Raw genomic sequence first — 24,654 nt, 5'->3', positions numbered from 1 at the left:
ACTTCAGATCCATCTCCGGTACACTCAGAAGCATAAAGGTTTTCGTAGTACAACTTAAATTGTTCCGCAATTTGATCATCCCCAAGCAGTTTTTCACCACCCTTGCCAGAAATAGAATTAACTCGCCTATTGTTACAAAGTTCCCTGAACCTCCAAGCCAAAATCTTGTCTGCCTTTTCCCCCCTTCTCCATATAACGCTGTTTGAGGAACGCAAGTTTCTTCTCCGTCTGCCCCAGAAGGAGGGCGGAGAGTTTCGCTCTAAGCTGTTGGAGTTTTTCACGCTTACCTGGATCCATCTGCGATCTCAACTTACCCCCCCGGTTGGATAGCTAGAATCTGCTCCCTCAATTTTCGCTCCTCCCTAGATCTGTCTTTCTTCCTCCTAGCTCCCATTTCCATTAGAACACCCCTGATCGTGGCTTTGAACGCATCCCACACCCCGCTAACCTCCACCTCCCCATTGTCATTTAAACAAAAAGATTCAGTGATACAATCTAGAAGAGACTGCCGTAGTTCCATATCCATTAGGAGAGAGTTGTTACATATCCACTGTGACTTGCTCTGGGCCACCTGGGGAATCTCCAGGCTGATACGAACCAGATCACGGTTGGACCATGGGATGGACTCTACATTGAATCGAGGAGTCAACCAGCACATAATCAATCCTGGAGAACGACTGATGTACTGGGGAAAAATAAGTGTAGAGAGGGTCCCGATTGCCAACGGTGGGGGTGAGCATCAACAAGACCCAAGCCCTCATTAACCCCTCCGAAGGAATCCACCAATTTCATTTGAGATCTAAGGTCAGGGCACGGGCTAGGAGATTTCCGATCTCTATCTGGGCTCAAAACCATATTAAAATCTCCCCCTACAATTATCGCTCCCTCTGCAAAATCTCTGATTTTCCCTCCCATCCCCTGCCAAAACACATCTTTATCTTCATTTGGGGCATACGCTCCTACAAAAGTGAACAACCTACCCTTCACCTCCCCCTTAACCATGACATAACACCGCCCCGGATCTGCTCTGTGAGCCCTAGGAGAAAAATGTGCGTCCGGAGAGACGATGAGCACAACCCCCCTGCTCTTTGCGACATAAAGTGACCGAAATAAGTTCTGAATAGCCCTGGATTTGAAAGCGGGCTCCCTCCCCTTAATCCAGTGGGACTCCTGCACAAAGAAAAATTGTAGTTTTAACCTGAGAAACTCTCTGAGCACCAGAGACCACTTTGTCAGAGAGTTCAAGCCTCGCCCATTTAGGGACCCCACAGACAGAGAATGGACAAACTCATTCATTAGGACAGCCGGATGACTCCTTCGTCTCTGGCCAAAGGCCTTCATATAAGCCCTGTCCCAAGTCTGTGGTATTCATAGAAAAACCAGGAAAAAACAAGTTGAACCCAACAACCATGGTAGCTCCAAACCCCCCCACCTGACTCCAACCACCCCACTCAACTCTTGAGCGCCTGAGAGGACTACGACATCCAACTGCCGAGCCTTCAGACCACCAAGGATCGCCTCCACCAGGGCGAAAAGCTTCTCCCAGTCACACCATATTCTGGGCCCCCCCAACACATGAAAAAAAAGAAGATAGAAAGAATATGAAATAATTTCTCCCAGCAATCGAACAGGTCATCAAATAACTGAGTTCAAACTTCAAACCTGCCTAATCAACCACAGGCTCATTTCAGAAGCAAAACCACAAAGAGGTCACTGAGGACTCTACCCCCCATTCAAGTCGCAGACTGTCCAGGGGATGGGGGCGCTATCCTCCTGTACTTCCTGTGACCCCGAACGCGCCGCCACCCCAGATACTCCGAGGAATCTTTACGTGGGCCCTTATCAGGACCATCTGCCAACTTGATATGGTCCTGGGGGGGGGGGTCGCTCAACCACTCACTCATCGCTCTCCTAATGTCAGCCTCTGAAATAAGAACATACTTATCTCCGTTGAGTTCAAAGGAGAGCGAGAACGGATGCCCCCACCTATAGCGCACTCCTTTAGCCTGAAACTATTTCGTTAATGGCCCACAGAGTCTCCGGCGTGCAAGCGTGAACGCAGAAAGGTCTTGGTAGATGGAGATCTTGGCGCGATTCCAGTCAATCGGACCTCTTTTACGAGCCAGCCCCAATATCGATCTCCTTCACAAAATAATGAAACTTCACTAGGACGGAGCGAGGGCCACCAACGTGGCCCCCCGCTCTGTGGGCTCTGTCAATGGTAGGGACATTGGTGTTCTCTCCCCCAAACAAAAGACTTATCATTTCTTTGACCTTTCTCACAATGTCCGCCTGCGTCTCTCCCTCCTGCTCCGGTATGCCAAGGAATCTCAGGTTAGAGCGTCTCTCCCGGTTCTCCAAATCGTCCAATTTGAGTGCAATCTTTTCCTCTCTCCTCTCAAGCTCTACCAGCCGCAAGTCGAACTGAGTCTCAAAGAGATCAGCAGAGGATTGGTTAGCCTCAAGGGCTTGGACGCAGTCCTCCACATCATCCACCTTCTTATCCAGGGAATCTAGTCTCTTGCCTATGTCCGCTCGAAAACCTCGGATCTCCTCGAGCAAAGCTGCCATACTGCGGCTCATATCTTGGGTGTCTACAGCCTCAGGCTGGCCAGAGTCATGCATGGTGATGTCCTCCCCCAAATGCTGAGGCAACCTCCGGAATCTTTGCAGCGCCCGCACTCTGTGCATCCACAACCAGGCTCTGGAACAAAGACTGGGGACCAATGACCCGGGAAGGTCTCCCCTAAGAACGTAACTTAAAAGTTAGCCCTCCACCAGTTCGTCACAGGACATACGTAAGAACGTAACTTAAAAGTTAGCCCTCCACCAGTTCGTCACAGGACATACGAGAGCCTCGCTGATCTTCCAAAGGGAAGTTGGTTAAGGAACAAGAGGGCAAAAACAGACCCTGTGCTCTAATGCCAGCGTGTCCTTCGAAGTTAAGATGGCTCAAACAGGAGCCCAGAGGGGCAAATACGTCCACTCAGCCAAATCCGTTCAGAGCCCGCAGGAGTGGGGCACTCCGGCAAAGGGAAGCCGCAGAAAAGCAGGCCAAGACGGAGGGACACAAGGAACACCCCAATCTTTAAAAGTAACTGCCACCAGGGGAAGCACCAGGGGTCCACTCCAACATCCAGGCGCTACATCAACTCCCCCTCAACCAGAACACTGCAGGAGGTCCCCATAGCGGCAATCACTAGAGTCATACAAGGGGGTGACAACACCAATGAAAGTGCACACGGGAGTGCCAGAAAGATCCACAGCGAAGACTCCACAGGACACAAGCCTTTCCGGAGCTGTGCCCCACAACGAGCTAGAGCTCTACCTTCTCCAGGGACAGGGAGCGTAGCCTCAGAGAGTGCCCCTCTCGCACTCGCCACCTCCCGGACGCACGGCCACACTTCAACATTGCATCGGGCCGACGTCTGCCATGGGTCCTCCCTCTTCGGGACCTTCGATCTGCAGCAGTCGGGCTGCTCCTTCCACTCCAAGTCCACCGCATATAAAAGCCTAATGCGGCCGCCCACCGGAGCACTGTTCCGCCGAATTGGGGGGAGGGAGGGAGGGCTCACAGACCCGGCAGATGGCCCGTCAACTACTCCTCAGCCCCTCCCCCACCGCCAAGTCGCTCCAAACAGCGCGGCTCCCGCGCCGGGGATCAGAACCGGCACAGAACGCCTCCTCCTGGGTCTGTCTCAAGCCACATGCACCCAGCACTTTGGGACACCGGGTCCTCACTCGTTGACCTCTCCAACGCCGGACAGCACCCGGGGGGCAGAGGCACAGTTTGAACAGGGCAGTGGGGGGGCACAGACCCGGCTGATGGCCCCCCAAAGACTTCCGCCCCTCCCCCACCGCCAAGCAGCTCCAACCTGCGTGGTTCCCTCGCTGGGGATCAGACCTGGCACAGAACGCCTCCTCCTGGGGCTGCCTCGAACCACGCGCGCCCGGGACTTCAGGACACCGGGTCTTCGCTCATTCCACTCTCCACCACATCAGACAGCACCAGGGGGGCCGGGGCACCGTTCAAGCAGGGCAGGGGGGGCCCTGAAACGAAAATAAGGTGCCCTGGGGAGGAGATCGGCGAAGAGACTTCAGCACATCTCAGCGCCCCCTGGTGGCTCCACAATCTCACACCTTTGACTCAATAAATGTGCCGCAGGTCTGCTTAAAATTTTAAAAAAGCAATTTTGGGCTGCAAATTGTCCCTGTTGAGGCTGCACATGTTTCCATTCTATGCTGCAGAGTCATGGTGATCTGGTTTTAACCCATTATTATAAAGATATCTTTGGGGAGAATGCCCGTTCGCTCCAATTTACAGTACAGTGGCCATCTGTGCCCCATTTACCCATGTTCTCTGCATGAGTGGAGAAACCGAGTCCAGGAAACCTAGCCCGCAGTAGGGGTTTTTCAACCATACCGATTGTCACCATTATGGAAAATGCCACAATGAATCTGTGGAGGTCTGTTCCTTTTGTTGCTTTAGTGACACTTGTGAAAATACCAAAGTATCTTCTGCATGCTACAAAGTGAATTCTAGTCAGTGTATACTTTTATGGGCTGAAGGGGGAGGGTGGGTTCTTTGCTGACTTTGACATCTATGTGGCTTTGGCAGATACTAATATTGGAGAACCAGTGTTACAGGCAAGTAACTATTTTCTCCCCATTGCGGCTCTGTTCTTTGGCAACACCTCATTGTTAGACTGACGCATGGAGAAGATGAGTGTGCCCAATGTCCCCATTCATGCCATTATTACTTGTGTGGCCCTTCTGACTTTGTTTCTGTTTTACCCTTTATGTTGTAGATATTTTGCTCCAAATGCTCAACGCACATGGTTCCTCTTCCCCATTTTGGACATATGAAGGCTGTGCGGGTCTGCAACCACTGCTTTGCCACTCATCGGAGCACCAGGCATGGCGAGCTTCTTTGAGATCTCTCTACTTCGCTGCTGGGGTAAGAGAATGGTAGACCTATCCATCAGCGAAAACCCGTCCTGCTTCAAACGAGGATCAGCCCAGACTCAATAGGAAGCCAAAGAGAATCAAACACCAGCCTTGCTCTGTGCACTGGCTATTTTGCACATTCATAGTTTGTACAGAGTAAAGATGTTTTACATAGCTCCTCATGGTAATCAACTTCTTGGCTCTTTACTGTGGATAAGAAACAGTGGGGGTGTTCGCCTAACCACTAACCAGCACTGTTCTCGGGTAAAGGAACATGGTAGCGCACAAAATCTGGATGGTTGGTACCTCAAGTTTATCATGTAGTGAGAAGTGGTGATGCCAGCACTGATTGTGACTCCACCGCTGAGCCACTCCTCAATATTTAGGTTGGGAAGACTGACATGATCCGTGCTAAAATTAGATTGGAGCCAAGGATGGGTTTGACAGTTCTCCTTGATGGTTGGAACGTCAGATGCATCTTCAAGTTGGTAGACGATTGAAGCATGTGGGAGACTGAAGACCCCAGGCATGGCATCTGAATGGCTTGTAAGGACTGGGGCATAAGATGCCAGGATTTGGCGCGCAAGGCACCAGCCACTGGATGAAGTCGGGAAATGGTTACCTTTTGTTGGGTGGCTCTGCCGACTCTGCTCAAGTTACCTTGAAACGCTACATGCTTTAATTTGTTTCCAATGTATTGATCTGAATTTTTAAATATGCCTTTTAATGCTGTAAACCTCTCAGATGTGTAACAGTAACTTGGGACTTTGTGCAATACTGGATGGATTGGGACATTTTTTGTCTGTTAATGTTGTGCTAGTCTTCAATAAATGGGTTTTATACTAACTAAGCTGTGTGTTAGCGTGACTGCAGATGGTACATTTAAGTACTACATAGCCCTGCTTGGAGTCTTGTCCCTTCACGTTCTTTTCGTCCCACCCCCTGTTCTCCCAGAATGTCACATCTCCTCTGGAAGTGTTTTACTCGCTCTCGTTCTTTGACTACCTGTCTTTACCAGTCTTTTCCCCCTGTTAAGATGGATTTTCAGAATTGGCCCTGTGGACAGATTCTGAGAGGCCTCCCTATTCCTATGAGTGGGGACACACACAAGGTCTAGTCAAACTATCTGGGCAGTGGGACTGAAAAGCGAGGCTTAGACTTAGGAGGGTGTGCAAGTGGTGAAGGGTCCGGTGAAGCATACACAGAACACTTTTTTAATAATACATGTTAGGCAAATTGTATAAAAAATACAGTTATCTATTTAGGCCTTCGACAAACTTACCAATGAAAGACCACAGGTAAATAAAGCATTAAAACATTCATTATTGACATGCACAGATTCGCCTTGGTGTGCTCTGCTAAGAGCACAAACACTTCACTTTTAAAATACAGTTAAAGACAGTTTGCACAATACTGTATGTATAGTATAACAAGTGAATAAAGAAATAGCTAAACAATCAACACTTTGAGAACAAATAGGCTGAAAATAAAAGAGTTGGAAAACACCATACAAAACCTTAGGAATTAAGGTACTATCCTTAAAGTCCTTTTCTAGCCAGAAAACAAGGGAGCTAGTGCCCTTCAAGTCACAGGTCCAAATAAGTCTTTTAGGAGGTAAGGAGTCTTTTTACGAATACTGGCTTGAGCCAACAAGCAGTTTACAAGTGTTGCAAAGTTTAATAAAAACGAGATCAAAGTCTTTAACATACCCTCTCCCAATCAATCCACCTTAGGAGAGACCCAAAGGAGGTTACCTGGCAAGAACACCGCCATTCAAGGCTAGGCAAAAGAGAGATGTTCAGGACTTTATGCCCATAGAGCCAATACAGATATGTTTACTCACTGCCTGTACTCTTCACTCTGGGACCACGGTAGGAGTGGTTGAATTTGCTGGGCCTTCTGGATTTGTTACTTGGTTTAGTTGAAGGAAGTCTAGGGCTGTGTGGGTGCAGAGGTCTCTTCGGATGTAGGTGTTTGGGTCTGGCTTGATCGCATTTCTGTGCTCTGATGGATCGGTTGTGGATACTGGACACCCAGGACATATGGGCTACTGGACCACCACTCCGGTGACTACTTCAGAGGACCCCCGGTATGTGATGCAGACTGAGAACAGCGTTGGTCACTTGAAGAAAATGGCAGAATGCAACCTGGGTGGCGGAAACCAAGAAACTGGTCCTGTAAGGCCCCTCTTTGTGGTGAACTGCAGCTTCAGGGAAATGTTTCTTGTTCCACAAGCTGAGGATCTGAGGAGTCCTGGTGCTTAACTTGGGATGGCAAATGTTGCAGCAAAGTAACCAAGCAGGATGTCTGGCAAACCCACAGGACTCTGGGATTTCAGCGACAGGATCGTGGAGCAGTGGTCGGAACTGATTGTTCCCACCGGTCTAAGGGTCAAAGAGCTGATCAAGGTCTTTAGGAGATCTGCAGAGACAGGGCTTTGCTGGGCAAGTGAAGAAAGCACTGCTGGCTATCTTCCAACAATGAGTTATGGGCTTTCAGTGGATGCTCTCCTTCCTAGGGGTCTTGGCTCCAATGATGATCTGAGGAATTGCAGAGTCCGGCATGCCAACAGTAAGGATCTGCACCATTTAAACCTTGGCAGCCTCTGACCACTGCATTTGCCCAGCAACTGACACACCTGGCTTGGATGGGGCTGGGTTCATACAGATCCATCCCCATCATCTGGTGACATACACAGGCTGCCACTTTGCACAAAAGCTGAAGCTTCCCCTGGTAAAGAACATATATGGAAAATCTACCCACTCCAGGACAGAAATGAGGTCAAAGTAAAATATGGGCAAAGGACAGGTGAAATTCCTGTGGCATGGCCATTAGAGTATGTTGGACTCCAAACGGCATTAAGCTGTAAAATGCAAAGGTGCGTGAGACTATCAAAATAAAACCCTACAAAAGTATCCGCTGCCAGAAGCCCATCCTAGACATCTCATGCAAGTAACAACAAAGCCGCCAAAAACAAGGTTACAGAGACAATGGGCCTCATTACGAGTCCGGCGGTAACCGCGGCGGTAAAACCGCCTGGTTACCGCCGGACTCGTATTACCATTCCGCCTCCGTGATTCCCGGAATTACCGGGGCATTACAACCCCGGTTTTCCGGGAATCACGGAGGCGGAATGGTGTAAATCCCCATTCCCATTGAGTCCTATGGGACTCAATGGGAATCGGGATCATGGAAACACCGGCAGCATCTCGTAATGCTGCTGGTGTTTCCTCGTCCGCCTGCATGCGGGAGGTGTTAAACCCGCCAGGTCAGACCTGGCGGGAACATCACCTCCCGCCTGCAGGGGTCGGGATCAGGCGGTCCGGAAACAACGGTGGCGGCGGGTTTACCGCCACCGTTATTTCCGGACCGCCAGGGTCGTAATGAGGCCCCAATGTCTCCACCGCACTTCCCAGAATGTGTGTGCAGGAAAAAATAAACAGAATGTTATTATGGAGAACAGAGTTCTCCTGCACTGGTGGCCATAGGGACTGATCTGTGCTCCCAAATCAGATGAGCTTAGCAAGGTAAGTGAAGCCACTTGCCTCCAAACGTCAGGAAACAATAGCAAAATGTGGTTGTCCCATTAATATCAATTGGAGAGAAAGCAGCAAAAAGAAAAATCTTTCCTAACCTCCCCCCAGCCCCTGTGGTTGTCGTTCGCCCTACTTTTTTCCTACTTTCGCTCTGACCCATAAAACTATCTTCTGCTGCCTGTTTTTATTTCGTTTCCTTCTATCTCTCCTGCATTATTATCATCTTATCTCTTTCCATCTCTCTGCGTCCTTCTGTCTCCTCTACTCACTTTCTTTTGGTCTCCCTCTAAGGCTGCCTCTTTTACCTGGCTCTTTGTTCCCCAGCAGGCATTTTCCTTCTCTTCCCTTGTTTCCCTCTCTTTATCCCCTCTGTTAGTGCTGGTCTTCTCTAGCTTATATCTCTTTCCACCTTATTCAACTTACTCCTTACCTTGGCACCTGCTGATTTCGAATGTGTGTCCTTTTAGATGGAGCTTGACTTTCCAATCCACAGATCTAAATGTTTGTCTGTTTTTTTTGGCGTGGGCTCTGGCAAAAACCGTTTGCATTAGAAAAACCGGGTCAAACGCCACGGGTGCCATTTGTGAGAAATTTGGGGCAGGTGGTGGCAGTATCTACACAATGTGCAAGCCTCCATTAGGCCCACTTTGACAGATAGGTGACATACCACTCTTTTACCCTCTAATATAGCTAATACTGCCAACAACAAAGTGGAAAAGAAACTTATGGGAGTCTGCTCTCTGCTTCCACACAGAATGGACCTGTTTGGATTAGTGGTACCAGCAAAGCCGTGCTCCAGGAAGGAACGCTACTATTAATGCCTGATCTGAAAATGCACTTTCATTTGCGTGAATTACTATGTGCAAAGGTAGTGTTGATTATAAAAAGATGTCTGTTACTATTGTCAAATACTATTTTTACTTGCCTGAAAAATACCTGCATTGGGAATGAGAATTGCTGTTTGACTCTCTGAATTAATAATCATTTTGCCCCCAACTTCAAAAAGCAAGAAGTAAAATACTCCCACTTCAAAATGTTATCTAGTACCTTGTTTATACCTCGTACCACATCTGTTCACTGTGTCCTCACTCTCCCATGAAGACATAAGATAATGTTATTGGAGCCATGAATCCGTATTTGGGTCACTTTTACTCTTGGATCCAGCCCCAATTCCCTAGCATTGTGGGTTAGTGTTCACACTCCTCCCTTTTTCTCAAAGCTACATGAACTGGTTCATGACACCGTTTCTATTCGGATTGAACTATTTCTAAGAAAATATTTCTCCCCTGCTCCTCATTCTCCCATTGGAAGATCCTTGCTTGTATGTTGGGCTATACTATTTGGTTATGCTTAGTGGACCACCATTTTCTCAACTGTCAGGTCCGCTTTAGGCATTGTCACCCTATCCACGCTTGCGGTTTCTGCAGTTTTCCCTGCTGCAAGGAACTCTTATGTACTGCACACCTCTAATACTCAAGAAGGATGGATGGATGGAAGGTATAAAATGCATAGAATCAAAACCACTGGCAACTCACCAAACCATTACTTTTCTGCCTGCTGTGCCAGCACAGAAAGGGAAAAATCCCTGAGAAAATCAGGCATGGTCCCACCCCAAAAGGCGCAATCCAGCCCAAACTGACAAGGCAAAGCCCTTCTGCATGGGACCGCAAGCAAACCCAGACATGTTTCACCTCAATGGCCATCAGGAATAAGGTTTACCTTGGCGCTGTAGGCACAGCAGACCCATGACCCACATCTGGGCATTGCTGCGTCTCTTATGGTAACAAATGCAGCGTTGAATAGTGATGTATGGAATAAATCGGAACCGTTCCTAAAGACCCCAAACTGCACATCACGTATGCCCAGCGGTTCTGAAAGAGGCCTCTGGTTGATTGTGGTCTCACGCAGAAGGGATGTAACTTATATCACCACTATTACTTAAGTGTCAGGTTGACCATGAGGCCAGCCTGATGGTTAGCCATTTTGACCAAATCTGACTTGGGAGATGAGCTTGTTTCCTCTCGCCTACTATTTCCTATTGCTGTCACATTGGTACTGGTCTGGCTGTTCGGCCTCCTGTGCAGTGGCACTAGAGAATGACCAGACACTGATTCAGAACCAGGCTCTTATGTCAACCAGATAAACCAGAGGAGGATTCCTCATGTAGGTGGGAAATGTCCCATTTCCTTCTAGATAATATGATGGTTTATTAGCAGTGGGAGCCTGGTGCATTATAGGCATTAGGATGCAGTCCCCAATCCTATTAAACACAAGCCACTACTCATCTGGTGATGCACAGTTTCAGGAGCGCTCTACATGAAAGAAGAATTGCCCTTTGGCTGCAGGGAAAAAGGTCTTGCAGACCCTCATTTGGAGTGCTTGCCCAAGTGGTGACCTGAATGGCCTCGGTCCATGCGAGCAGCAGATAGCAACACAGCCCAAAGAAAGCCGCCAGGGCATCTAATTAAATCCTCCACTCGAGTCTTCCTATGGTTCTTACTAGAGGTTGGTACTCTGGAAGGGAAGTGTCAATCAACTCCCCCTTCTGCTTCAGCGGCATGCCCAGGAAGTGGAAGGGAGGTTTATTTAAAAAGAAAGGTTTGTGTGTGGAGGGTGACTGTTGTGTGCTTGTGTATACATAGACACACACACGTATTTGTGTGTCTCAGTGCAGAGGACATAGACCTTACTCGCTGATCAGAAGAGTTGGCACAGGGCTACACAGAAAGGATTTCTTGCAGTGGCTCAGCACACTGACTGGCCAAAGTGAATGTTCTTATGTGGGGACAGTGGCCTATACAGCACAGCCACCATAAACCGATTTTCTTGCAGTGGTGTTTCATCTTTTACTGGCATTATGGGCAATGCCAAAGTGAGTGCTCTGTTATGAAGTCCCATGCCTACTTTTGGGAATTGAAAAGGTGATGGCTCAGAAACATTATGCGGAGGATCCCCTGTCCACCCCACCTTGATTGGTATCATGTGGCAGGGGACGATCAAAAAGGCTCATCACTGACAAAACATGGGAGCCTTTGTGCCCCTCTCACCAGCCTAGTATGCCAGACCAGTCCTGGAGAAGCCAATCCAAGCAAACCCTTTCATAGGACCCTACAGGGCAATATCTGTAAATCCCTGCCAATATTAAGAGTGCATAAAGATCCCTGTAAGCAGACCCAAATCTCTAACAGTCAACATTTGGCGAAAATGTTTCTGTGCACTCTGCAATGGTAACACATGTTCAGTTACAGCCATGTCCAACAGTTCAAAGCAATTCTTTCCTAAGGATTGGTAATTCAGCCTGGGAAATTAAGTTAGCAAAACATTGTTCCTTGCCAAGAGATTCTCACTCTGGGAATACAATTTGGCACTTTCTCTGCACACACAAGGGAATATCTAAACCAAGCTGTGCAGGTATCTCAACTAACGTGTTGTCAGCTTCAACCCGACATGCTAGAACCAGTGGGTACAGGCAGAAATGGGACGTGTGTGAGGGGGAGGAACTATCACCCAAAAGGTGGAAAGGCCTTTTAGACGCAGAGTCTGGCCTTTTGAGCCCAATCTAGTAGGGAGTGAAGAGGTTGCCAAGCAGCAGAATGTGTTAAGAGATAAGAGGGACAAGGAGGAGGTGATCACATCAAAGGGTGAGAGGGAGCCAGAGGAGGTGTTTGGAACCAGGAAAGAGGAGGTAGTATCATCAGTGGGTAAGAGTGAAGAGGGTGGCAAAGAGATAAAAAAGAGGAGGTGATGACTCAGGGAGTGAAACCAGACCGGAGGAGGTGGTACCCGGGGGGTGGGGGGGGTGAAAACAGACAGGAGGTGGTGCCACCCAGATGGGGTAATAGCAGAGGGAATAAAGGAGAGGTCGGAGATGAGCATTAAGTGGGAGAGAGGAGGTGATGACCTCGGGAGAAGGAATGTGGTGGGAGGAGAGGATAACCTTCGAACAGGGGAGTGGAAGTCTACAAGTAGGGGTGCAAGATTTGATGAGACCCAAAGAGAAGGAGAGGGCTATACCAGAAACAGATAGTGACACAGAGGAAGTAACATAGGAAGAGTTTAATCTTGCAGAGACTGAGTAGAGAACTCCCACATGGTAGGTATGCAAAAGGCACCCTAGAGACGTCTGAGGGAATACATCTGAAGAGAAGCCACACAAGGAACAGGTAGCAAGGAAATGTACCAGTAAGAGGGAACAGAGCAAGACCTAGCTAGTAAGAACAGGTAGGTTCCGGTGGGCTTGAATGGCCCAGTACAGGACTGAGCTGGTGGAAGGAGGTACGAGTCGGGGTGAGGGAGGTGAGTTCAGGCCAGTAGGGAGGGGAAGATAAAGAGAGCCAAGAGTGATCTAAGAGGTCCATTGCTATCTCTTACCACTGGCTGCATCCACTGACCTGTTTGTTGACGAGGCTCCATCATGTTAGGTGGGGAGGGAAGATCCCAAGAACCCTGTAAAAAGCTCACAAGAAGGGTACCAGGCACCCTGGAGCCTGCAACACCAGAGTGGGTGAGGTAATTCTCTTGAATTGTAAAACACATTTGTTTCTACAGGCTGGATGACCATCATGCCTTTACCCACAGAAAGGACATTGGACCACAAGGAGGTTTTTGAGGGCAAGGAACCTGAACCCCATTGAAGAGGGCCCCCTTGACCTTTTTGTTTATTTGTGAAGTTTCCTTCTATTTTGAGTTGCCCAGAACTGTAAATGTCCCAAATAAATATATTAACACAGACTGTCTTTGTGTCCTCTGTGTTCCCCTTTGATGCGTGATAATATCCTATGACGGTTGTTATGTTGGGATACTGGCCTATACTGCCACATCAAGCATGTTACCTGCTTTCATGCATGTGCATAACATTATGGACAAAGGCAACATCTGTATTTTCCTATGTGGGAATATTGGCATATATTGTTACAGCCAGCATGGACATGTTTTCTTATTTTGGCTTTGACCATAATGCCAATAATCCAATGCCACTGTGAGTATCTCCTCTCATTGGAATACTGGCACATAATGTCACAGACTATATGGGCAGCTTTTACAGTGGCAATGCTGTAATTTTGGTGAAAAACCAACATCACTTCTTTTGTGGTAATGCTGGCATGTGTGTGCACAGCGCGCATGTGCCAACATGTATTCATTTTAAGTGGAAATACTGGCCTATAATTGTCAGGTAACATGCCCTACTTTTCGTCAAGTGGCAATTCTAGCATTGAACACAGCCCCCATACAAATGTCTATGCTGGCATGTATTATGTGCACAGGCATCCTGTAAATGTGCTGGGAAATGCTCTGGTGTACTGTTGGTGACTTGGCACCTAATGGATTTTTTCATGTGTTACACTACAAGACCAAGTGTATGGCTTTTACCCAGTTTGTCTGAAAAGGTATTGTGAGGGGTAGGAAATGTTCATCTTTAGGTAACAAGTTCTGTGACAGTCCTTAACACAAATGTCTCTCTTGTCTAGTAAACACTGTCCTTCTTTAGGATTTCTTGTCACTTTGCAACTCTTGTGGTGTACTCCCCTGACAGGACTCCATGTTTCAATTGCCTGGTATCCTTCTATTGCCAGGACTACTTATGCATTTCACAGTTCCTCTGTATCACTAGAATTGCACCTACCGCTTTTGGCTCTGTTATATCTTTCTGCAGTAATATTCGCTCTAGCTTTGCCCCACACCTGCATCTCATGCGTCCGTATCTCACTGGGGTTTGAATCTTGCGTCAACACCTCAAGAACTGCGGTCCACTTCTATCCAGATGCCATCAAATGGATCGAGTCCTTTCTTTCCAACCGTACGATGAGTCTTCTCTACCTCATCAGCAGCCCCCCCAGTCCAGTAACATGCGGGGTACCGCAAGGCTCTTGTCTATCACCAACATTATACAATCCCTTCACTAAACTCCCATTTGATAAACTAGACAACATCGGTATCACATACAACAACTCTGCGGACGATGCGCAAATACTAATACCCATCACAGGCTGTTACGACACCGACACTAACAACCTCAACAAAATGTACCTTGCCATCCAGGCATGGATGGCTCAAAATTAATTATGGCTCAACGATGACAAGACAGAGTTAATCCTAATAGGAAACAAATCCAAGTTAAACAACCTACCAAAACAATATTAATCTTTCAATATTGATGGCAACACCATCAAAGTCGCCAATTAAATAAAAACATTGGAGGTCTACATTGACTCTTCCCTCACCCTAACCGGACAGGTCAATGCCATTGTCTCGTCTGCAGCCTACACGTCTAAAGTTATTAGATCTAGCAGACCCTTCATCTCGACAGACAATAGCATTACTTTAGCAAGAGCACTGATCCGTTCAAGGATAGATGACTGCAATTCTCTATTTGCAGACTTCAGTACTAGAAGGACAGCCCTGAGGGAGATGCAGTACTTTCCCTTTCTTAATGAACTTATTGTCCCAGAAGCTTTTGTGGGATGTTGTTATGCCATTTCCCTTGGTCAAGATAGCATCAGGAAGAATTATAAACCTCAGAGACTCAGAAAGAGTGAGAAACAGAAAAGTACACTCAGGTCGAGACATGGTATCCCGTAACCTAATAATGACCAACCTAACACTTCCCCAACCTTTATGGGTTATTGCAAGACCTCTTTCCTCATTTTTCCACATTTGACATTGCCTACATGGGACGAGGAAGAGGAAACTGAGTAGTAAAGACTATATCTTCATTCTACCACTCTGGTACTGGGACAAAGAAGATATCTGCAGAGAGGCAGGCATGTCCCTTTAGTCCTGGTCAGGCAAATCGAAGTAAGGGGACACACCTGCAACCGGTTAACTGGTTGTAGGTGTATGAAATGAGGGTCAGAGAACAGAGAGGGCGAGCAATGAGGAAGCTCTGTGGGAGAGACCATCCAATGACACCTTTGTGTGTGGAGACCGGAGCAGGAGCCAGGTCGACGGCAGAGACTCTAGGAATTGTTTGGCCCAAGACAAATGGGCCATGTCGTGGACACAGCTGTGAGAGCCTTCAGCCCAGAACACGAGCAGCAGGAGCTGCTGCCGCAGCCAGAGGAGAGAGGACATTGTCCGCGTTGGAGAGAAACCTCCAACTGCTAGCGTGCAGAGAAGACTTGCATCAGAAGGCCAGTCAGCCCTGCAAGCAGAAAGGAGGTTGCAGCAGCCGGCGTAGGGAGCGGCAATCCGCCGTTGAGTGTCGGGGAAAGAACGCTGGGCACTAGGGCACTCCTAACAGACTGGGAATAAGTACCGGTCTTTGCAACAAATGTTTATTGAATGCCGAACTGCCTGAAAATGTACAGTTGATATAACAAATGCATCGTAATTACCGTACTGAATGGAAACTTAAGCCTAATGAATCCATTTTAAACACTGAACTGAATGAAAAGGTGAAATTAAACATAACAGAAGTATATTGAATACTGAACTGAATGAAACATTGAAGTTGAATATATTGAATACTGAATATACTAAGAACTTTATGGGCAAAGCAAATCTTGAAGGACAAATAAAGTGCCCATGTGAAAATAAACTACGGAAAAGGCCATAAGTGTACAAGAGTGCCACAGAAGGTGGCATATGGATAAAACCCCACAATGGTGACATTTTATGAGTGAATGCAATGCGGCAAGGCCACAGACTGGCAAGAGGTGTGTGACACGTGATGGCAGAATCAAGAGGTTGATAAAGAGAAGCCAAAGAAGTGTACATTTGCGCATACAGCCAAGAGGCCAAGAAAGTGGAATTAGGTGAAAGTGACTTGGTCCACTCCACAGGAGCAGGCACTAAAGAACCTGTGTGACCTCAGAACCTAGGGATCCTGGTTGCGCGAACTGTGATGAGTGCACCATGTTGGTCTGACAACTGCGCCTAGACCAGTGAGCCCTGAATGAGGAGAAATCAAAGACCTTGTAAAGGAAACCAAGAAGAAGCATTGTGACTGGTGAGGCAAAGAGAGGGAGGGTCAGACCTAGAGTTGTTATACTTTTGAAAAGACTGAAATAAACTTGGCAGAGTTAGTCTTGGGGCAGGGAACCTGGAGGCTTGATGAGCTGCACATGTTGTCTTGAAGGTGAAGCCTCAAGACCCCTTTGCTTTTTGAACTGTGTTGCTTGGAGAATGGCACCCCAAGGACTATTTGGAACTGTGTTGGCTTGAACATGAGAAAGGTAATCTTGAGACTTTTTATGGAACTTTCTACCACGTGGGGAAGGGGAGCTGAAAGAAAGCAGAGAGCTGGAAGAAGCTCAGACTTTGAGTTAAGCACTGTTCGTTTTGTTAATAACATCCCTACACATTGGTTAGCTTTAGTTGTGAGGGCAAGAGTAGGTTTTGGACGCAGACAGACTTTAAGTTGATCTGTTTGACGTTCAAGTAGGGATATCCCGCCTTAGCATAGGGCAAGTTAGGCCTTCTACCATCCTGACATTTCAGTTAATAAATATCTTTTGTTTGAACTTTGTCTGTTGTCTGTGTCTTGCGTCATGATTAGCAGTATCATTACATTCAAATTGTCGTTGGCACGGCCACCGGAACGCACCGGGGTGACCCCTTGCTTCAGGTTGACTGACTGGTTCTCTCCAGCATCTCCGGTTCTGCTCACGCTAATGCAGCGTGGCTCTGTCACTTGCTTTCCACTGTGGATTGTGCAGACGTCCTTCGGGCTTCCTTCATGGCTCTGCGGTCACACGCCTGCGTCCCTTTGGGTCCTGGTCTGGAGAACTCTGCCTCTTCGAGCTGCCGAGTGCCTAGCAACACTCTTGCAGCTCCCAGCATCTCCAAGGCTCTTCCTGCTTGTGCACTGCGTTTCTCCTTCTGCCTCGACGGACTCCTCTTCTCCGCCACACCAGTACGTGTCTCTTACGCTCGGAAGCCTCTGCATAGAAGCCAATGTCTTCTCCTGCACTGTCATACTCAGTAGTGCGGTTGAAATCTTAAAATGTCCCGCGCACATGTGATTCAGTAAAAGAACTAGTGTGCATTTGAGCTTCGAGCTTCTGTTACCTTGAACCAACTCCTTCATCCTCCTCGTCTCAGTGCTTCATTGAGTATGGCAGTTGGAGTCCATGGATCTCATCAGACATATAGCATTTTGGTTGTTTTTCTCAATGGTTTTACATGAGAGAACACTTTCACATAAAGGTATTTCAGAAGCAAAAATGGTTTTGTTGGAGCTTTGTGTTTCTAGGTCATAAATGGTTTTTTTAACTAAACAATTTTGGGAAGAGGTTTCTTTACTTCTCCAGCACTGGATCTTTCATAGATTCACATGCTTGAATATTCCCTGTTGTCAGACTGGGAATCCTCAGTAATTTTAAATAATAATATAAAAACATTTCCTTTGTGAAAAAAGCTACACCCACAGATCCCTATAGGGCTTGTGTAGCTCTTCACTTGTGGAGTCGCTCCACCTCCGTTGGTCCTTTTAGGCCCCAACCAATGAGGTGGCAAGGCTTAGGCTCCATCCCAGTCAACCATCTTCAGATTTTTCTCTGTGTCTTACTGAACGGTGGAATCCTCTTCAGCTATTTCGATTTTTTATTTTTTTCATAATAATTCCTAAACTGTTTTTATACTTTAAGCGTTCTTAGCTTCCTCACCACTGGGGCTTCCTGGCTTGGTCTTCTGGGCTCAGGTTTCCCCTTTTGTTCCACCTAAAAAGATTGTAGGCTTCCTACTTTCACCTCAATGCTGAGACTCAAGTACAGCCAGCCACGGAGAAGGCCTTCCTCTTCATGGACTGCTCCAAGTGTGTCAAAAAGGTGATCTTCATCAGAGATCCCCACAAACTGCATGTATTACCTTTACCCACATGACATCCAGTCATGCAAAATATGTCGGACTTTTTTCAAGAAGACTCTTGGAGGACAGACATAGGATGCTCTTACTTCACCTGGAGAACAGACAGATGTCATCTGATGAGGAATCCAGGATAACTGTGCCCTCTACTTCCTCCAGGCACCCTGAGAATAAATGTAATTCAGTGAAATGACTCAAGTATTAGGGACCTGCGTAGTATCCAAACTAAATATCCGAGTGTAAAAATCCAAACGAAATAATTCTGTAGTGCAGGTATCAAATCATATGCTTACAAGAATCCCTGTGCCCAAAGACCTGTGTAAAATGAATACTCATTGGAGGGCCTGTACATTTTGAAGTCTCAATGCATGTGCATGTACCACTCATTTCATTACCACCATGATAGTAGATTCCGATTGTTGTAATCATAAAAAGACATGCATCGCATGCTCTTTGTTAAAACCCTCTGTTGTTCACCTAAAAAAATATACATTTTGTTTCCATTCTGCATAGTTTCAAGGTAAGATCGCACCTCCCCCCACCCCTTTACCACATCTGGCTTTCACCAATCCAATGAATCTAATATTCTGTTTGTTGGCCAGTTGATGCTCAGTTTGCCAATGCAATGCTAAAGGTAGCTTGGAATCTTGGCTACCAAGAATAGCCAGATGTTCCCGAATGCGGGTCTGAAGTTGCCTGATAGTGATTCCAATATAAATCTTGTGGCACACACAGATAATTGCATATGCCACATGAGTAGTCTTGCAGTTAATGAGCTCCTTAATTTGTATCTCAATACCTTCTTTGTATTTAAAAGTTTAGCAATTCTCGGCGATCAACCGTGCTGGGGACAAACTCTCTTTCCAGGGCTCTCCGCTCAAAATTTATCAAGATCTCTCAATGCTCACCCTCAAGAAAAAGGTGCGTTACCGATGGCTATTTCCAACGGCCTTGCAGTTCTCATTCAAAGGCGTGATGCGATGTATCAGTCACCTGGAAGATGCAAATAAAATCATGCACCCAACCTCACCTAAAGAATCCGCCACACCAAACTCAGAGCCAACTGGAGGCCCAGACCCACCCCCTCCCCCCACCCCCAAAGCCAAGGCGGCCATCATGGTCAAAGGTGCAGCGGAACAACCGGAAGAGATAACTGAAGATATAGGCGCTCACCACACATTCCTCACCAACCGCTTGACCCTGCCCCGCAAGGAACCATCATCTTCGGGGTAAGGAACATGCGCCATTAACTGCGGCGGCGGGCAATATCCACGGCTCATGCCCATTCCAAGAGACGTTCCAACTCTGAGTCCTTGGAAATTCACAGTACTGTATTGCTTGCTGGCCCCGTTTGCCAAGGGTGGGACCACTCACACAATGTCGGCCCACCCGTTAGTTAAAGTTACGGCCCCCCGTTGGGGGCTTGTGTTAAAATCCCAAGTGCAGGTTGACCCCTTCTTATCTCTCACAAGCGATGGCGGTTGACCCACGCGCCATCGACCCTTCCCCCCCCAATCCAGTCAATGGGGGAGACTCCTCTCCCTCAATGTCAATGGGCTGAACTCTCCCGCCAAACGGAAGAATATCCTGCAAAAACTCCAAGATGAGGAAGCCGCGGTGGCCATGCTGCAGGAGACCCACCTACTACGAGCAGACTTTGGCCGTCTCCGCTCCCGGATGTATCCACTCCAATTCTTTGCCTAGGGAGAGTCTAAAAAAGGAGGCACTACAATCCTCTTCAGGAGAGACCTACACCCTCAAATCCTGGACACTAAAACGTGCTCAGTAGGCCGGTTCATAGCAGTCAAATGCCTCCTCCTTGGTGACTTATATACCTTTGTCTCCGTATATGCGCCTAACTCTGGCCAATCAAACTTTTACGACTCTTTGAGCACGTCTCTTTCACGCTTCATAGAAGGCCAGGTGATAATAGGAGGGGACTTTAACGGAGTACCAGACCCGATAAGAGATAAGTCACACCCTCCGACTCCGAACGACTTCACCCAGGCTCTGAGCCTCCTACACCTATTCAGATCCCTGGAAGTAGTGGACTCATGGCGGGTCCTACACCCCACTGAAATAGACTACTCCTTTCACTCCTACGTCCACTGAACCTTTTCACGGATCGACCTCCTCCTGGCGTCCCCTCAAACTCTCGCCTTTGTCAAAGAAGTGTCCATGTGTTCAAGAATTCTATCTGACTACGCTCCAGTGATCATATAGATCCGGGCCCAGAACCCCATCCCTAACGCTTCCCGTAAATGGTCATTATATGACCCGATCCTCAATGACATGTCGGTGAGAGACAGAATCACGACGAAGATCAAGAATTTTCTTGAAGAAAATCCAGCTTCTGATACCTCCCCAGCGAATAACTGGGACGCCATGAAGGCAGTGATCAGAGGCGTCCTGATTGCACAGGGAGTAGCTATCATCGGAACAGGCGGCAGACAAGGACAACCTTGGAGGAAGAACTGAAAGCGGCAGAGGAGATCCACAAAGAAAAAGGCTGGTCCCCCAAAACACAGCGAGCCCTACGCATGGCCAGAAAGAAGCTGAAAGCCGACTACGCAGAACAGACCGCACAATTAATGGCCAATGCCAAACAATCCTAGTACGCAAAGAATGATAAGGCAAACAAATTCTTGGTAGCCAAACTGCCCAAAATAAAACGAACTAACACCATCTCCGGCCTGCGCGAACCCCAGGGAGTTGTCCAATATTCAGAATCTAATAAACAGCAACTGGCGGTAGCCCACTTAACGCGGGTCATGACGGCTACTCCGCAAGGCCAGCTCAAACAGAAAGAATACCTGCAGAGCACAGCACTGCCCCAACTCTCCACCTCGACAAGGGAATCTCTGGGGGCACTGATCACAGAAGAAGAGGTCGAGGAAGCCATCAAATCGCTCAAGACACGGGTCCTAGGCCCAGATGGATTCTCAACAAGGTACTACAAATTATTCAAGTACCAGCTAACCGCCCCCTTAGTAACTCTCTTCAACTCCTTCAGAGACTCTGGCTCGGTGACCCCCTCGATGCAGGAATCAACCACTGTTCTTCTACCCAAGCCAGGGAAAGACCCGAGAGACCTAGCCTCCTACAGATCGATAGCACTATTGAACATAGACACAAACCTGTATTCCAAAGTCCTTGCGAATCGTCTGGGTCGCATCCTACCTGAGATAATCCAGCCAGACCAAGCAGGCTTCATCCTAAATCGGTCGGCAGGGGACAATATCCGGAGAACTCTAAACTTGGTGGACATCGCCACCCGAAAATCCCAGAAACTAGTATTGATGGCACCTGATGCCCCTAAGGCATTTCACAAGGTGGACTGGCCATTCATGAAACGCACCCTGGGGGCCTTTGGCTTTGGAACAGCTTTTCAGACAATGGTCCTGGCCAACTACAAAGGACCCAAAACATTCCTGAGGACCAAGGGATCCATCTAGGCCCCCGATCTCGCTGTCCTGTGGTACGAGACAGGGCTGCCCATTATCACCTCTGCTTTTTGCACTTACCATGGAGCCCTTTGCCCAGAAAATAAGACAAAACACCCAGATCACAGGCCTGCAGGCCGGCCCCTCCCAACACAAAATCGCCTTATATGCTGATGATGTCCTGCTAACGATCTCAGAACCCCGCCCCTCCCTGAAGCATGCCCTGGCAGTAATAAGCAGCTATGATGAGGTATCCGGCTTTTCAGTTATCTTCCCTAAATTAACAGCCTTGGGCATTGGCCTCGCCCCAGAGGAGCGGGAGACACTGATCAAGATGAGCCCGATCAAGTGGGAAAACAGAGCCATCCCCTACTTGGGGGTCTACATCCCGGCAGACCCAAAAGAAACCTACCAGACCAACTTTCCCCGGCCATTTAAAGAACTGGAGGGAGACCTGAGACGCTGGACGACCCAGGAGATCTCCTTAATGGGGCGAATAGCCTGCAAAATGAACCTTCTCCCAAGGTTTCTCTCTGCCTGCTCCTCCCTCCCAGTGGCAATCCCCGCACCAGCCCTTCGAGACCTACAGAAGAAAATGGTGAAGTTCATATGGAGGGGTAAAAAACCTAGAATTCCTTACAAAACTCTACTGGGTGCCTCCAAAATGGGAGGGCTCGGAGTCCCGGACTTGCAAGCCTACAGAGTGGCGGCCCAATTGGCACATGTTCACGCACGGCAAACACTCACAAACCGCCCCAGATGGGTAGAACTGGAACAGTCACGGCTGCCCCTACCCCTGCGATTCCTGCCACACATCCCGGCCCCCCTCAGGACACATTGGGGAGACCTCCTGCGGGCAACCAAACACACCCTGAGTGACTGGGACTGGGCACTAAAACGGAAGGGCGTCCAGAGAGGCCTGAACCCGCAATCGCCGATTTTCCACAATCCAGCTTTTTCACCCGGATCAAACCCGCGCAATTTTCAACGCTGGATAAAGGGAGGCCTTGAGACCCTGGAACAGATGTACGAGGGGAACACGCAATGCATGTTCGAACAATGCAAGGAGAAGTTCCAACTTCAGGAAAAGGACAGATTTACCTACATACAGCTGCGCCACTGGTGCTCACAGCCCCAAATCCTACAAGCAGCAACGTGCGCCCCGACTTCACTGGAACTATCGCTCAAGGACCCCCCCCATCTCGAGGTAGGATATCTACCTTTTACAGGCGCTTTTTGGGCGATTTCCTGGTCGAGAGAACCCGCTGCATGGCCCATTGGGAGGCCGACCTGGGGCACCCGATAGAAGACCAAACATGGGTAGATATTTGGACCCGAGCACACTCCTCGTCCTCCTGTGTCACCAATAGGGAATGTGCATATACAATCATGCTGAGGTGGTACTACCCCCCTCTTAGGCTCCATCACATGAATCCCAGGGTGGACCCCTCCTGCTGGAGAGGATGTGGCCACCCAGGCTCCTTTCTCCACATGTGGTGGACGTGCCCGAAAATCCAGCGATTTTTGGAGACAATGCCTGGGGACAATTACACAAATCACGGGGGCAACGATTCCACTGGAGCCGGGCCCCGTTCTGCTGGGGGTCCCAGTCCCGGCGATCTACCCACGCTTCGGGAATAAGGCGAAACTGTTGACCCAATGCCTTTTAGCCGGGAAATCAGTGCTGGCCCGCTACAGGAAGTCCCCGGACGGCCCCTGTTTAGCTCATTGGTGGACAAAACTATGGGACATACTGATAGCGGAAAAGGTGACGGCAGCAAAGGCCGGGATCCTTCACCGGTTCCAGAACATTTGGAGCCCGGTACTGGAATATGACCAGCGATTTCCGCCCTGACCTATAAGCCTAGCAATGCCCAATGGACCCTGGGAACCCGGGAGGAACCTGAAGGGGACACATAAACTATGGGGCCGCAGAGAGGAAGGCACGGAGAGTGAAGGCCTGGCAGGGGAGTGGAGGGAGGGGGGGGACGGGCCCGAGGGGAGGGGGCTGAGGGTTAACACGTGTTTGCTACTATTCACGATGTATGATTGTTAACCACCCTTGATTTTAAATAAAAATTAAAAAAAAATAAAAATTAGCAATTAGTATGAGCATATTTGCACATATTACAGGTCCCACATTTATGGAACCCTTTCGTTTTTGTCAACCAGTCTATGCAAGACTCTCCTTGTTGTGTGTCCAAGAAAGAAGGACACAATTTGTTTCGTAGTGTTGGTGCACGAGTAAATGTAAATTGTGGTTCTTTGTCAATGAAAGGTAAGCTGTCCTTATCCATATGCAACAGATGCCAATGTTTCTTCATGATACTGTACAGTATCTTGCAGTCCTTGGAGTATTGCGTGATAATCCTAATGCGGCTACTATGGTCCTGTGTTTTATTGCTACAGGTCTTTGGTGCACCTGCTATCATTGTTTTCATCCATTCCACTAATTTTAGCACAATTTTTTCAATTCAGGTGACCAGGAACCAACTCCCCTCACTACAGCTACCAGAATTCCTTGAGACTGAATTTGAAACTAATCAGTAACACCTGAAAAGAAAGACTGCCTCCCTGAAGATTGTTAGAGACATCAAAGCGCTTTGAGAAGATCAACTGAACTGCAGCAGGTATATATGACTGGGAACTAGAGTGCTCGCCTCACCTTCCTTTTTCTACATAATGTTACAAGAGTCCCGGGCTCCAGAGGCAGTGGCACCGGGGTCACTATGCCACACCTCGGAGAGCCATAATGATGATTGTTTCCCCCTTCCCCAATTATGGGAAAGAATTGTGTTTTTGGAGGGGAGTTGGTTCCTGGTCACCTGAATTGAAAAAATTGGGCTATCACTACAGCTACCAGAATTCCTTGAGACTGAATTTGAAACTAATTGGTAACACCTGAAAAGAAAGACTGCCTCCCT

The 24,654-nt window shown here is 48.1% G+C and overlaps 1 protein-coding gene and 1 long non-coding RNA gene across 4 annotated transcripts in view; one reads left to right on the top strand and one right to left on the bottom strand.

Moving 5' to 3' along the window:
* LOC138580732 (lateral signaling target protein 2 homolog) overlaps positions 1-5,793 on the top strand; it is a 407,454-nt gene extending 401,661 nt beyond the window's left edge. For all 3 annotated transcript variants that reach the window (XM_069651505.1, XM_069651503.1, XM_069651504.1), the window contains one exon: positions 4,809-5,793. In XM_069651505.1, the coding sequence (XP_069507606.1) occupies positions 4,809-4,934 (126 nt within the window). In that variant the 3' untranslated portion in view covers positions 4,935-5,793. The remainder of the gene's footprint in view (positions 1-4,808) is intronic.
* Positions 1-24,654, bottom strand: part of LOC138580734 (uncharacterized) — a 77,247-nt gene that overhangs the window by 3,836 nt on the left and 48,757 nt on the right. The window lies entirely within an intron of this gene.

The sequence above is a fragment of the Ambystoma mexicanum genome, chromosome 3p (genome assembly GCF_040938575.1).
Source record: "Ambystoma mexicanum isolate Mex_15411 chromosome 3p, UKY_AmexF1_1, whole genome shotgun sequence".
NCBI lineage: Eukaryota > Metazoa > Chordata > Amphibia > Caudata > Ambystomatidae > Ambystoma > Ambystoma mexicanum.
Note: the sequence above shows the minus strand (reverse complement) of the source record. Positions and strands in the feature narration are given on the sequence as shown.